Below are 15,800 nucleotides of genomic sequence, written 5' to 3' on the forward strand. Positions count from 1 at the left end.
TGTTCTTTGTTGCTGGTCTGACTTTGTCCAGAGAAGGTTCTGGTATCGAACCTGGTGTTATGTTTGACAATGAAGATACTTCTCCTCCACAAAAAATACTTAGTCACTGCAGTGAAATAGCCACTTCACTTTCTGTTTGTGAAGTTTTTAATAAATTGTGTCTCTGAAAGCATGCCTGACTTCAAAGCACCTTTCCCACAGCTTTAATTCTTCTTGTGCTTCTCCCCTGGACCCTTACCCAAGCTTTTAACAACCTTTTTGAACAATGAAAACCAGAATTATCTGAAATTTTCATTAACAGCTGTGCTAGTGCTAAGTGCAGGGGTTATGTAACCTCTCTGATCCTGCTTCACAGCCACCCTCTGAGGTGAAGCACCACACTGACCACTCATGGTACTCATTTGCCTAGTGGAGGACAAGTGTGCAAGAGGAAGATGCTTATCAAGAAAGGATTCCAGTAAGCTCTCAGTTACCTTTGTTATTATCCATGATACATAAGCAAATTAATGAGTTTCTGTTTTTAAAGTATGTCTCGCAGAATCATAGAATATACTGAGTTGGAAGGGATGCACAAGGATCATCAAAGTTCAACTTCTGACTCTGCACAAGACTTCCCAAGAATCACACCAAGTGCCTGAGAGCATTGTCCAAATGCTTCTTGACACTTGACAGGCTTGGTGCTGTGACCACTTCCCTGTTCCAGTTGAGCCTGTTCCAGTGCCCAGCCACTCTCTGGGTGAAGAACCTTTTCCTAATATCCAATCTAAAGACCTTCCCTGATGCAACCTCATGCCATTTCCTCAAGTCCTGTCACTGATCACCACAGAGAGGAGATCAGTGTCTGCCCCTCCTCTTCCCCTCTCAAGGAAGCTGTAGACTGCAATGAGGTCACCCCTCAGTCTCTTCCAGGCTGAAGAAGCCAAGTGACCTCAACCCCTCCTTATAGAGCTTCCCCTCAAGGCCCTTCACAATCGCTGTAGCCCTCCTTTGGACACTCTCTGTAAGTTTTATATCCTTCTTATATTGTGGTGCCTAAAACTGCCCCCAGCACTCGAGGTGAGGCCACCCCAGTGCAGAGCAGAGCAGGACAATCCCCTCCCTTGCCCGGTTGTTCTGATGTACCCCTGGCTGCCAGGGCACTGCTGACTCGTATCCAACTTGCCAGAGACCAGGAGCCCCAGGTCCCTTTCCGCAGTGCTGCTCTCCAGCCTCTTGCTCCCTAGTCTGTCCATTGATCCAGGGTTGCCCCATCACAGGTGCAGAATCCAGCACTTGTCTTTGTTAAAATTTTGTCCATCTGGTGATTGCACAGCCCTGTGATTTGTCCTGATCTCTCTGCAGGACCTTCCTGTCTTCAAGGGAGTCAACAACTCCTCCCAGTTTAGTGTCATCAGCCAACTTACTCAGTATGCCTTCAAGTCCTGCATCCAAGTAGCTTTTAAAGATGTTGACAAGAATTGGCCCTAAAATGGAGCCCTGGGGAACCCCACTAGTGACCAGCTGCCAGTCTGATGTCACCCCATTCACTACAACCCTTTTTGCCTGGCCCATGAGCCAGTTGCTCACCCATCACATGGTGTGTTTATCCAGCTAAGTGCTGGACATTTTGTCCAGAAGGATCCTGTGAGAGACAGTATCAAAAGCTGTACTGAAATCCATAACGATTACATCAGCTTCCCTTGATCAACTAGGTGGGTTACCTTGTTGTAGAAGGAAATTATTGCTGTTGACAAGCAACAGATCAAGGAAGGCATCTTTCCTAGTCAGCACCCTTAGTACCTGTATCATGAAGTTATCATCCAGTGTTGTAGGAATCTTTGGAACCTGTTTGTGCCAGCTGTGGGGTATTCCTGAAGTATGTTAGCATATCTTGGCACCATCTCTGTCAATGACTTCCTGCTCATTTGCTCCCTGCTCAGCCCATTAGGCTGAGGTGCTTGAGGCAGAAGTGTTACTGAAGCCAGCATCACAGTGGGAGAACATCCCCCTCACAGCTCAGCAAATCCCCATGGCCGAGTGCTGGCTCAGAGCAGGTCGTCTGGGAATAGACATGAAGCCTTGAGCTCCCACCTCTCTGTGCTGGGGGAAGCCCTCTGGCAGCCTTGATGCCTTCCTGAGGGCGTTTGCATCATTATTCTGTAAAACTGCTCTACCTTCCCGTTCCTGGCACATTTGTAAGGGTTGTGACATTAAAGTTGGTGAAGAGGGGGAGAGATCAGAACTGTATCTAATGCAATCAGGGGAATAAGGCTCAAGAGAGTTCCTCTTGCAGCCTCTCTACTGTAGTCAGTCAGCCTGCCTTTGGAGCCCTGTGCAAGTTAGATTTGAGCATGACTTCTAATTAGGTATCTGGGTCATGTTTGACATGCTCTTGGTTTGGCATTGACGTTTCTGTGCTCCTACTTAGCTCTAAATTTGCCAGCTGTTTTCCTTAAATAATTCCACTTTCCACTAAAGGATTGTGTATCTTACATAATTACACCCACGGTAGTGTGAGGCCAGTCATAGGGACACAGAGGTAGAAATAGCTCAGCATTTTACATCAGCCTTGGCATTCCTTAATTGTATCATTAAAATCTGGATTCCTGCCTCTGCTATGACAAGCTTCTTTAGCTCTGCTGAGCTCTCATTCATAACGTCTAGACTCTGTCAATTCAGGTGTAGCTCTGGAAACAGCTGTCCTCTGTTCCACTGAGTCCTCTAGGGCTTGCCTGTCAACTGTTTAATCCAGACATGTCAAGATTAAATTCCCTTTCATTACTTCTCTTCAGCGGTCAAAGGATTTGTTACCAATTTGGATAGATTCAGGGATGAGTTTTCTTCAAATAGTCTCAGGCCATGAAGCATTTTCTGAAACAGGGATTCACATTATGTGAGCTAAACTAGTCACAGCACTTTGGGAGCAGATTGTGAGAGCGCTGGAAAAGTCATGGGGTGTAGATTACCAGACTAGGAAAAAACTTTGCATGTGCAGTGTCAGGCTAGAGCTTTGTCATTCTGAGAGTACTTTCGTTAAAGTATGGTTTGTTCCATTAAGGGTCCATGCTGTTGAAAGAAAGTTAAAAAAAAAAAAAAAAGTCTGATTTTGTCAACACCCACTCCTCTTTCCTGGGATTCCTGGGCTATTCTGTTCATAGAAAAGGCAATGCCCATTTTAGGGACAGTTTATGTGAGAATTGCATCTGCGTATTGCAGTAGGTGTCTTATTATTCCATTTTGAAAAATGCTTCTTTCGAAATTAAGAAATCCTGATGCTTCTCCTAGTTCACCGTTTGGTTCCAGTCTGTTCTTCTTGCGTGGTTGTGTTACCTCCCACCATTGGCAGATTCTGCAAGGCCCCACCCACATTTCTTCAAGCCCACCTCTGAAGGGAGCCTGCAAGAAGGATGGAGAGGGACTTTCTGCAAGAGCATGTTGTGATAGGACAAGAGGGAATGGCTCAAACTAAAACAGAGTAGGTTTAGATTAGATATTAGGAAAAAAATTCTTTACTGTGAGGGTTGCAAGGCTCACAGTAAACAGTTTTCCCAGAGAAGCTGTGGATGCCCTATCCCTGGAGGTGTTCAAGGCCAGGTTGGATGGGGCTCTGAGCAACCTAGTCAAGAGTATCCCTGCTTATGGTAGTGGGATTGGAACTAGATGATCTTAAGGTCTCTTCTAACCCAAGCCATTCTGTGAGTCTATGAAAATAGTCCACATTTCTCAGGGATTAAAGCCAACATGCTCTAATGTGTGGCAAGACAGCACACAGGAATGGGAACTTGGGGGGTATGTGAGGAGAGGTTGAAAAGCCGTCACACCTTGATTGTGGCAGTCATCTGCCATTGCATATTTTCACTTTTGGGTAACACTGATTGTTAAACCCATAGGTTTGCCCTGCAAAACAGGAGGGTGTCCTTTGCAGATGATACTGAGAGAGGTGGATTAATATGCTGCCACAGTGAGAGGTAAAACCTGCAGATGCTTTGTGTCAAGTCTGCATGGGTCCATGGAGCCACCGTGCTGGCTTTGCTAAATTAAAGTAAGGTAGCATCTGCTCTTCAGCTGTGTCAATTGGCAGTACCTGATCAGCTTGACTGAGTCTCTGAGCCTGTTCCTGCCTGTGTCACAGTTCATCCTGTCTTGTTCTGTTGCATACCAAATTTTATTTCTGGAGAGGTATTGTGGAATTCCACTGTCCTAATGAAAACCTATATAGATTCACACAGTAACATGAATGGCAGCTGCTGCATTTTGTTTTATTACATAAATTTATCCCTTTTTTTATTCTTGAACTTTGTATGTTAAGCTTTTGGTGATGAAAATGATAATTTCATGGTAGGTTTTGTGGGCACAGGATAATATACGACCTACTCTCTGTAAATAATCAGAGGTGCCAGGTAGGGTTGTAGTAATGATGATAATGTGCAATACCATATTTCAAGTGAGAAGTTGCTGAAAGGCCTTTGGCATGCAGAGGGGCCTCACTGCATCTGTTTAGGGAACTTGCTGCAAATGCTCTGTTCTGAGGGGTTTCTACAGAACAGTTGTGAGCGAGACTCTGCAGGATCCCTGCTGGTGTTGGGATACAAGTTTTCAGAAAGGGTAGCTTCCAGCAAAGCCAGGCTACGGTGGGTATCCCTGCATGCAGCTGCGCTTGGAACCATTGTGGCAAAGACACTAACTTTGCAAGCTCCCTGTAGATGCTGGGAGGGACAGAAGGGCATGTCCTTTTCAGGTGTGTCCCTTTTCTCCTGCTTCTGCCTTTTTTCCTCATACCCTGCAGCTGCTGAAGGGACTGGTCTCACCTACTGAGATGAGAGCATACAGAAGATTTCTCTAAAGTGACACTCTTGGCTAACATGGAGCAAGTTGGCAGATGTGAACCGCAAAAGGCAGGCTCTAAGTGGTATAGTAAGGGTGCCCACTTTGTGTCAAACCAGTGGCCACCAGCAACTCTCTGGCCATGGATCCTGTAGTGGCTATCTAGGGTACTATATAAGAAAAAAAGCAATATTTAGCAATACTGTGGAGGGATGTTCCTCAGTCTCCAGCTGTCTGGACTGAGCGGGACATGGTGGGGGGGGGTCATAGTCAGATGTTTTGCCATTCTGCACTGATTTGATTGTGTTTACATTTTTCAGCTGTATGGAACAAATGGTTTTACCTCACAGTAAGGAAAAAAAGCCTTTTAGGAAGTAGTTTGGAATGTAATTAAATATTTTCAGCATTTTACATTGACATACATAAAATCCTGCAAATGTACACATAATGTACTGTTTAGCTTGAGTGTGACAGACACAAAGGTGTACTGTTATAGACATGGATTTTGGTGTTTGACTGGAACAAAGCAGTCCTTTGCTCCTTTCCTAATACAGACTAATAGTTGGACTATATTAACATTGTAGGTCCCTTCAAAATGAAGTATTCTGTTGTATACTAGTCAAATAACCATCCCAGTTGGCTAGCTGAAGAGACTGTCTGAGAACATGCTTTTGTACTGCTAGTGCCATGGAGAGCCAACTGCTCTGTGCAGAAGGTCCTGCACTGATTACTTTCAGCTCCCAGGATATCTCACCCTTACTGTCTTGGCATGCTTGAAGGTTTCATCTTTCTCTGCAGTTCAAGAAAATTAGTCAACCTTCTTATCCCATCACATCCCACCTGAACATGCTCAGCTTGTTACTATCCTTGTTTGCCGCTTTACATCACTCCTGTTTTCTTATCTCTGAGGTATGTTAAAGTCACACAGGTGACTTTAGCCATTTATGCTTATTTGGGATCATGATGAATGGTGGCATTTTGATACAAAACTTGTTTGTTTGGCTTTCAGTGTTTTTTTTAGATTTTGGATGTATAGATACAGCTGGACTGTACAAAAAATAAAAAATCCACCAAGTGTGTGGTTTACAGTTAATCAAATATATGCCCTGCAGAATGTTTTGTCCCTTTAATGTTGCATTACTGAGTACTTTCATGAAAGAAATTACCCACTTACCCTTAAGGGACAGTTTTGATATATATAATTGGTAATTTTAAAAGAAATCTCTACAGTACTGGAAGACTGATGTGAATTGTATAGCTCTTTATTTTACTGTGTACGAACTAAAGTGTTCCCACATAGTGGATGGGGTTTTTTTTAAATGTAAAATTTTACAGGTGAAGGCGTAACTAAAGAAAAAAATGTGCCCAGGTTTTCCTATAAATCTTAAACTGTTTTATAAAATTTTGACTGCTGAATTGTAAGGCAAAAAGAAACAATCGGATGAATTACAGAATTGATTATGGGCCTATATGCCAGCTCAAGAAAGAGATGAGTGTTTGAAACCAGGCACAGGCTCCTCCAGTATCTGTGTGGTAAGGTGAAACACTTGAAGTGCCCTTGAAATAAGCCTGGCATTAAAAAATGTCTCTAACCATTATGCCAATATATCTTGTCGAAAGCTGGTTAGATGTAGGCTCCTGAGGGCTTTTCAGTTTTGAAAATGGAACAAAAGGCTCTAAAGTAATTTCTGAAACTGTGTCCAGTATATTTTTTAAAAATTCAGGAAGGTTGTCTGTAGGACAACTTTTTGTTGTGTCACTCGTTTGTCTGGAGTTGATGTCCTTTGTAGTCAAGAGATGTAACAAATCTGTCTGGGGTAGTTCTCAAAAACACAAATGGTTATTAGCCTGCCATGGCCCAGTTTTAGTCTGAGGGAAATGTCCATGTCTTTTTGTATTCAGGGAGGCAAAAGGATGCAAACAACTAGAGAGAAGAAAAGGAGAAACAGGCAAGGAGGTGCATTTGTTTTGCTTTCATAATTACTACTTTAAAATACCAGATTACAGACAGCATACAAATACCCAACGATTTAGTTTCATAAAAGGGAGCATTCTAAACCAGCATAAACATATAATTGCTTCAAAATAGGTTTAAGACAAAAATGTGCATTTAATAACCAGACGATAAAATTGAAGAGATCTTAATGGAAAAAATTGCAGTTGAATCTAAGCCAGCTGGGGACCTACTTATCTCCATTCCTGATATCCTGATAGCCACTAATTATCCATCCTGCTAAAAGGTTAAAAGCCCCTATTATTTTTTTTTTCCAGATCAATTTTTCTTACATTATTTTAATACCAAGAAAGTAATTAAGCCCCATCAACATGTGGCTGTTTTCATTGGCGTGTGCTTTGGCAGGGGCTGTTGTGGGTTTGTATGGAGCTCTCAGTCTGCACAGTGAGGGACTCACTAGTGGTCAAACTGGTTTGTATTTAGAAGTAGTTCTGTTCTTCCCTGATACCAGAACTTAACCAGGATGCTGTTGCCCAGCCATGAAAGCTTGGTGTGGGGACAGGTCAAAGCATTTGCCAGGCTAGCAAGGCAGCTCTGGTGCTGCGGAGAGGGTAGACAGGGTCATGCCAAAGGCACCAATTTCCTGACCCTGTATTAAAAGCCTCAGAAGTGAAAGAGTTGGAAAAGTGATTAGCAGCTAGAGGTGCCTCCCGTGGTACCCGCTTCCCCATGCTGGATTGCTGGCCCTCATGGCAGTCTGGCAGTGCAGGCACTCTTTCTCCTGCAGTCAGGGATTGAGGTGATCTAGAAGCTCCTGTGCAGGGAACTCCTCCAGGGTGGGAACCCCACTTGAATCACTGGTGTGCCACATGGCCCAAAAGGCGCTAACTGGCCATCCCTGCCCATAGTGCTTCAGATGGGCATTGCCAACAGCTGTCTAGTTCTTGACCATCTGCAAGTGCTTGAATTTTTTCTTCTTGTTGTTGCCCATGGTAAACCTCCTGGATGCTCTTCTGCTCTGCTTCCAGGACTTGATTGCATATCCTGAAGCAGTTTCTTTACACACTTAATCTGAAGTGGTAGTGAAATAAACACATCATTTCTATTTTGTGTTTTCATTTCAAATAATGGAAAAATCTGTTCTCCCTTATAGAATCTTTCAATTTTTTAGGTTGTAAAAGATCTTTAAGACTACTGAGTCCAGTCATTAACCTAACACTGTCAAGCCCACCGTTAAACTATGTCTCCAAGTGTCCCATTCACATGTCTTTTAAATATCTCCAGAGATGGTAACTCAATCACTTCCCCGGACTGCCTGTTCCAATGCTTGATAACCTTGTCAGTGAAGAAATTTTTCCTAATATCTAATCTTCTAGCCTTACCACTTTTTACATGAGAGAAGAGGCCAACCCCCACCTTGCTACAACCTGCCTTCAGGTAATTGTATTGTAGAGTGTGATAAGGTCACCCTGGGTCTCCTTTTCTCCAGGCTAAGCAACCCCTCAGCTTCTTGTCTCGATTGGAGGCCAAGAATTCTGTTTCCTGTGGGCTGCAGGAAGAGCAGGAGAACAGTTTCACCATGTTGAAATCAATATCTTAAATTGTGTCCTTTTGATCTGTTTATGGTCTACTCATAAAATGCACAGTCACTAGGGAGAGGTTAGAAGTTTGTTGACTTTTTTTGTATTTTTCTGGAGGTTTCTGTGATGTCCATTTTGACTGATGTATTGTAGCAGGCTGACCCTGGCTGGATGCCAGGTGTCCACCAATGCACCATCATTCCTCCTCCTTAGCTGGACAGGAGAAAGAAAATATAACAAAAGCCTCACAGGTCAAGATCAGGACAGGGAGAGATCACTCACGAGTTACTGTCAAGGGCAAAACAGACTCAACTTGGGGAAATTAATTGAATTTATTACCAATCAAGTCAGAGTAGGATAATGAGAAATAACCCCAAATCTCTTAATAACCTTATCCCAGAGACACTATAACCTCCACTGATGGGCTCAGCCTTGGCCAGTGGCAGGCCTGTCTTGGAGCCAGCAGGCACTGGCTCTGTCAGGAACAGGGGAAGAAGCTCCCAGCAGCTTCTCACAGAAGCCACGTGTGTAGCCCTCCTGCTGCCAAAACCTTGCCATGCCAATCTGATCAATGTGCATAAAATGCTTGTTTTATACTGGGAACCAATAGCCTCAGCGAAGCCTCACAAGAACACACTCCAGACTTGGACTCACAAGACCCGCTAAGACAGGTATTTTTAAGATCCGAGTCTAAATCTAAGGAGAGTTAAAGTCACAATACCAAAAGCATCTTTGGCAGAAACACAGTCAGTTTGCCAGACCAGCGTTCTGGGCTTTTATAAGTGTAATTTGAAGAAAGGTTTTTTTGTTTTTGGTGGGACATTGAGGGAAAGCTGGAGATGCTGACTGTATCTTGTAATATTGGATACTGGGAGGGTGTGTTGAAGGATGAGGATAAGTCATTGGCATGAGACAAGTTTCTTTAAGAAGTAGGTCAATAATTTGTCATGCTGTACTGCACTTTATAATAAGGCTGTCATCTCCACATCTGTGACATGACTCTCTATGTGTTTTCAAATTTAAATGCATAAAAGACCCCCTCATGACTTTAGGAAGCAAATATCTCTTGCTTTAACCTCTTCTCTCACCAGACCAGCTCCTGGCAGCAAATTGCTGGCTTAGCCATAGTCTGGCAGCCTTTGCTTGGATTTTGCAGCAGGTGTGGTCAGAGCCATGAAGGGAAACTGTTATTGATTGCGTCATTGGTTTCAAATTTGCATGACCTTGTTGTAGTTTGATCATGTTTGCAGAAGACAGTCTGTGAGTAAGCTGGTGACAGAAGGTAAATACTGCTCTTTCAATTTGTTCTCTCAATTTGGAAACAATATTCTGAGTTACCTGCCTTGGGACTACTGCAGTTTGCTCTGAAAATAGTGCTAGTAAAATTTGCATGGCACTGGCAGGTTTCAGTCTTTGAAAGTAAAACCAGAAATGAGCCTTTAATGAGCAGGGACTCTGCACAGGGGAGTAGGACTGGGGGGACTTTTTGGGCAGGAATTGGTATTAATGATCAACATTATGAAGTTGAAAGGCATTTTATGTTTTCACAGTGTTAAGTAAACATCAATTTATTAATCTTTGCAGCTCTCCTAAAAGACATTGCTACACTTTCTTCAGCCATATATTTGTCCTTCAGGAACATTATATAGTCTTTCCCAAGCCATACAGACATGTGCTAGAATGGAACTTGGGATATCCCGATGAAGACCAGGTACATCCAGTAGCAGAAAAGAAGCTTTCCATCTTTTTATGTTTCTGACTTGCATGCAGGTATATGTATGGACTATGACAGAATTCAGAGGAAAGCATGGTTCGTGTATCTTAGATTAGCATTTGACCATTTCAGTTCTGTAAGCGCAATTTATTTTTGCATACCTGTCATCGTTTTCAAAATCCATGTTCTTACTCCTTGGGCCTGTTTTGTACAGGCTTATCCTCTTGCTTTTTTATATTTTCTCCATCAACTTCTGCCACTCTTTTTCCCTTCTAACTTGCCTCTACATGCAGCATAAGCTAATGGAGTGTGAACAGGCTGAGAAGTTTATTTCAGAATAAATCACTATGTTGGACAGAATCTGCTGAGCTTGTGAGATACCGTGGTTGTAAAAAGTGACCTGACATGCTTTCAACTGGCTTCATCAAAGTTGTGACAGTGCCATTATCAGTGCAGTTGGTACAATATCCAAAATGCTGGATACAGCAAGGGGAGGGGAGAAGGCACAGCCAGCCCTGGTGGGGTGACATGACTGCAGTTGTCTGAAGAAACTTGGCAATTTTTAACCAAGGAATGTGAGGTGTGGCCATAGTTATTCTACACACATTACTGTGTGGAGGAGAAGGAAAGACAGTTCCTTTCCGGTATAATTCTGGGTTTCAGACTTGGTAATTTTATGATTTCATAGAAAAATGTAATGCCACTTGGGATGCCTTTGCTATGTCAGAGTTAATTTGACCTGCAATTTTTTTATATGACCTTTGGAAGAGTATTTTGTATTGATATTGATGTAGTGTTTGCAACATTATATATGTATTCACTATTATTCCACTTTTTCTGGTGTCACTGAGTTACCTTGCTTTTTGTACAGTGGGATTTCTGGTCCCACATCCTCCAAACATCATTTTCATGCTTGTTCTTGCAGAGGGAACCATACAATGAACAATCCAGCAATTAATCTCTAAACTGTGTTCCTGAGGAGGGACTGTATGAGTATACAAAGCCATGGATTCCTGTATTTTTATCTAATTTTTAGTGCCTGCTTCTATGTGACAAAACATCTTGTTAGACAGAAGTGAATTCTTTACAATATTTTTCCCCTCAGTTTAACATGATCTCTTTTGGATCTGACTTTCTTTACTTGTTCTATTGCATTGCTTTGCAGACGAATTTGCTGTAATATTTCCAAATTTTTTTTTTCTTCAGAACTTTTATTTCTCAGTACATTCTATGTCTTTTGCTGCTTACACTTCCCCTCTCTTGATTCAGTTTAATTCATAAGGTCATGGCTTTAACCCTTTTGAGTGGTTAACCTGTTTTAGATGTTTTATTTTCCTCTGGGAAAACAAAGGAAGTTCAGGTTACAGATGTTCAGCCATATGAGTTTTCTTTTGTGTTCAGGCTTTGCCTTTGCCTCCCCAGTGCAACATAAGTGAATATGTTCATAAAAGAGAAAGTCTATAGAACAGTAAAACGCTCAGCATCCCCACTCTGTCTTGCAAATATTTCCATGGGTATCTGCCTTTACTCTGGGGGCAGGCCAGTGAGCCGGCTGTGCTGAGACAGGCAACTGCTTGGTGGCTCTCCCAGGCCAATGGTACAGCGATCTGAGTGCTGTGTCTGCTTTGTTGTCGTCTTTCTCGGGGACTGTTGATGCGAGATGCTGGTGACTTGTTGGGGAAAAAGAGGACATCGCACACCTGAGTGTGTTCCTCCTGAACACGTGGTCCTGGGGTGAAAGTGAAAAAGAAGCAGAAGACAAGCAAGGCATTGCCCTGCTCTGCCTTTGCATGCCTGGTCTCAGATACAACCTGATAGTGTGACCTGTCGTATTTTACCGTTTTATTGTAATTCTTGTCTTGATTGCCTGGAACCTTTTCCTCTCGTTTCTCTTCCCTGTGAGTGACTTCACTGGACACAGCGTTCCTCTCTCTCTCTCCCGTGTGTCTCCCGGGGCGTGGAGAGGACAGGATAGTCCCCGCTCCTTTCCGCCTGGAGTTTGTTTTTGCTGTCCTTACCTGCGAAATCAGCTGCATCTGAACATGATGAGGGGTGCGCGCTCCATCTGGTTTTCCAGCGGCCTCGCCTCCCACTGCAGTTCCCGGGGAGCCGGCAGCGGGCGGGTTTAGGGGCAGATACCGGAGCCCGGGGCAGGCGCTGGCGAGGGCGCGGCTCCTCCGCCCGCCCACGGTCCCGGCCCTGGCGCTGCCTCCCATTCCGTGGGCAACACCACCACCTCCCGGCCGCGTGTCTGCCCGGCCCCTGCCGCAGCCCAGCCCGGCCCCGGGGCTGCCATCGGGGAGGGACGCGGGGTGATCTCAGCCTCCCGCCGGGGGCTTGGGGCAAGGAGGAAGGAGGATGGACAAAAGGTGAAACGAGGGAAGGAGCGATATGCATTTTAAATGAGAAGGTGATCTGAAATGAAAATGATCTGAAAGCATTGGAAGAATGTTTGTAATACCAGGAAAGGTTTGTTTTCCTTGCAATAGGCGTTGATTTTCCGTAAAATCCAGGTGGTGCGTCCGGCCTCTGTGGTCGGTACCCGGAACTTTCTAAAGAAGGTTTCCAGCAGATGTGCTCACACCTGTACGCTAGCCTTGGGTGTCCGTCGCTGCCCCTCGGGACGGACCTGTCAGTGCCCCGTGCGCTCCCCGCTGTCGCGATGGGACTCGGACGCGCGGCCGGCGCTGTCTGTGCTCTTGCAGCGCCCGCTGGCGCGGCCCCGCGGCATCGCAGCGTGAACCCGAGCCGGCCCTAGCGACTGCGGGGCAAACGCGCCTTCAGAGCCCCAGGGAGATGTATTTGCTTTTACTTTATTTTTCATTTTAGTATTTACGGGAAGATTTTTTTTTTTTTTTTGCTGGAGTATTTACATTTTTCTAGTTTCTACAATCACTCGTGGAACTACTCTCTGAAAGTGTTTTAAGAGTTGTCTCCCAGAACTTCTGAGGAACAAAAATACTAAGACCTTACAGAACACAGTGTTGCTGGCCCAAGAAAAAGTTTCTGCTTTACATGGAGAGGATTTTGAGCTTTACTATTCGGAAACTAAAAGCAGCACGCATGTGTTTTGCAGCACTACAAGGCTGTTCTGTGCAAATCTGCCCAGGCAAACTGTGCCTGCTGAGAAACGCCGTAAGGTCCGAGGTTGTTCCTGCCACACTCACCAGGACACGGCTGAATTCAGAGTGCACAGAGAGGCTGATGTGCCCAGGGATATATTTCTAGAGAGCCAAATCAGACCGGGTTTGTCAAGAGTCTGTGGGGGCGGTAAAGAACTTACTCTCACTCTTGGGAGGTTTCCAGAATGAAGTGAGTGAAGCTGCTGGGTCTCAGACTGGGGCGCTGTTGGATGGAAGTAGGAAAGCAGCAGCACTTCGGGTTTGTTCCAGAGCTGTCAGGTGTTGCACTGCAAAACTCTCTAAAACAAAAGAGCTGCTCTGATCAAGGCTGATCCTCACTGCACAGTGAGTGGCTCTATGAAGGCTATGCTTTGTGCATGCGTAGCAACCAAATACAGCACTGTGCCCATCCCACTTTCAGAACTTGTTGCTATCAGAAATCATTGCAGCTTTGGAGCAGCCCATCAACTTTTCCAAGTCCAAACCCATACTTACATCAAAAGGATTTAAACAAATGTTGGTCTGCAAATTCTTGGAGGGAAGAATAAAACAAGGAAAATATTTTCCTAGATTCCCTCTATCTTAGAATGAAAACAAAAATACTTTCTAAAATTCATAGACAGGTATTTTGCAGTTCTACGATACATGATGTTTTGACTTTAAATTCAATTATTTAAACTGAATGGTAGTAGTTCAGCGCTGCTTTCAGCTTTTCAAATGCTTCTTACTTTCAGAGGTTATTTGGTAAAATAAACTTGAAGGATTTACCAGACAGGAAATGTGATTTTAAAATATAGGTATTTAAGAGATTATGATTGTTGTTTTTACTGCTTGTACTATGCACAACCTTGTGAAATAAATACAAAAAAGAGCAAATAATTTACCTATTTTGAACTTGTTAATTATGGCTAACAGATTTTTGCTTGTTGGTTGTGTCCTCATTAAATTGTTCTGTGCATTGAAAACTCCTACTGTTACATATCTCTGCCCAAATTTGAAATGCAGGAACAAGCTTGCCAGCAAAATCAACTGCTCCTTGCCAGTAAAATTCCCTTTAACACATGGCTTAAGGAGCCCTGTTTAAAATATGGCCTCTAGTGTTAGTGCCAATACTGTCTCTTTGTTTTGCATGGCACTAAGTAAATTGTCAGCAATTGCTATAGAGCTGTAATTCATTTGGCATTACCCTCGACTAAAAGAAATTACATGTGCAACCTTAATCCTGCTGGAGAATTGTCCCTGATTGACTGCTGCACCAGTACAGTGAGGCCAACTGCACTCCAGGGCAGCTGGCATTACACATGATTGAAAGACCTAGCAGGAAAAAAGCTTCCTTTGCTGGGAAAGCTGTACAGTATTGATTATTTTCTTTTAAGAACAACAAAGTCCTGGAGGGAAGAGAGTTACAGACATTGGGTCATTTAATTTTCCAGGTAATGTGACTGTTACTGCATCACTGCAAACACTATGTGTGGTTCTCAACCTTTCCTAAAGAACATGAGGGGGGAAAAAAAAGCAGCAATGTGTCAGGAGGAAGTTGCTTTCTTACAGAATTTGATGAAGGTAACTACCCTTCTCTGTAATAGAGATCACAGGTGATCATGTTGCTGCAGTCAACACAGAAGTGTGTGATCCTGGGAGAGATCTGTTGCGGCCAGCGCTCTGTGGGAGGTTTAAAGATTGACTTTTGCAAACAGAACTACTGCAGAAATTCACAGGAATCTGGCATAGGTGAGTACTACAATGCCAGATCTCTTAGTAAATAAATATTGTGCCAAAATCATTAAAATGCTGCAGCTTTCAGAGCACTTTACTGTCTTGCACCACTTGGTGACATTTGCACCTTTGCAGGGAAACTGTTATAACACTGGTGAGGGAAAGGGGGACCTTGATGTAACAGCCTTTGAAACTCAGTTTGTGAATGAGGACGTGGTGTGAAGTGACCTGATAGTCGCATGCTGAAATACACCAGTCGCCTTGTATGTTTTATTAATTTTCCTGTTTCCTGAAGAAGAAAATTAGCTATTAAAAATATTAATATATGATTGAAATGACAGAAACATTGCCTTTGGTTTAAAGGCTGTGCATACGAATTGAATAGAAGTAAAAATGTTTCATCCCTAACAAGATCTGACACAGGAATCTTCAAAAGCCTCAATTCCAGCAGTGCTCAGAGTTGCTTCCTTTGCTGTTTTGTTGCCAAATCATTTTGACAACGTGAGGAACAGTGCCTAAACACTACTATATGGCAGAGAGCCAAACTGCTAAGCTATATGAGCCACTTCAGTAGTCTGAGTAATGCAAAGGCAGAGCACCCTGAAAAGCAGCTGGAAATATATGATCAATTGTAGGTGTAAAGGTGCATCTCAACACATCCTCAGTTCAGATTTGTAAAAGGTAGTGATTTCAGATGCTACTTCGAAGTGCTGTTACTAGTGCTGCTGGGAGGCTGGGAGTGCAAGGTATCACTTTCCTGCCTCTTGTACACCTCTATGAGGGCTCTCAAGGCATTGTGCTCATCTTCTGTGGGTGTTACAGGAGGCATGGGTTTGAATGACACAAAGTGTGGAACCACTAATTCTTTTTGTTTTGCAATTTTGTCCTGTACTTGTAGTAACAGCAGTTTT

The 15,800-nt window shown here is 43.6% G+C and overlaps 1 protein-coding gene across 6 annotated transcripts in view; it reads left to right on the forward strand.

Moving 5' to 3' along the window:
* RGS6 (regulator of G protein signaling 6) overlaps nucleotides 1-15,800 on the forward strand; it is a 109,327-nt gene that overhangs the window by 10,390 nt on the left and 83,137 nt on the right. For 5 of the 6 annotated variants that reach the window (XR_004240642.1, XR_004240643.1, XM_032111165.1 and 2 more), the window contains exon 2: nucleotides 14,760-14,904. The exons of the other annotated variant lie outside the window; for it this stretch is intronic. Coding sequence is in view for 3 of the 5 variants with exons in the window: in XM_032111165.1 (XP_031967056.1) it covers nucleotides 14,760-14,904 (145 nt within the window). In the remaining 2 variants the exon portion in view is untranslated. The remainder of the gene's footprint in view (nucleotides 1-14,759; nucleotides 14,905-15,800) is intronic. 6 annotated transcript variants of the gene reach the window in all.

This window comes from Corvus moneduloides, chromosome 6 (genome assembly GCF_009650955.1).
Source record: "Corvus moneduloides isolate bCorMon1 chromosome 6, bCorMon1.pri, whole genome shotgun sequence".
NCBI lineage: Eukaryota > Metazoa > Chordata > Aves > Passeriformes > Corvidae > Corvus > Corvus moneduloides.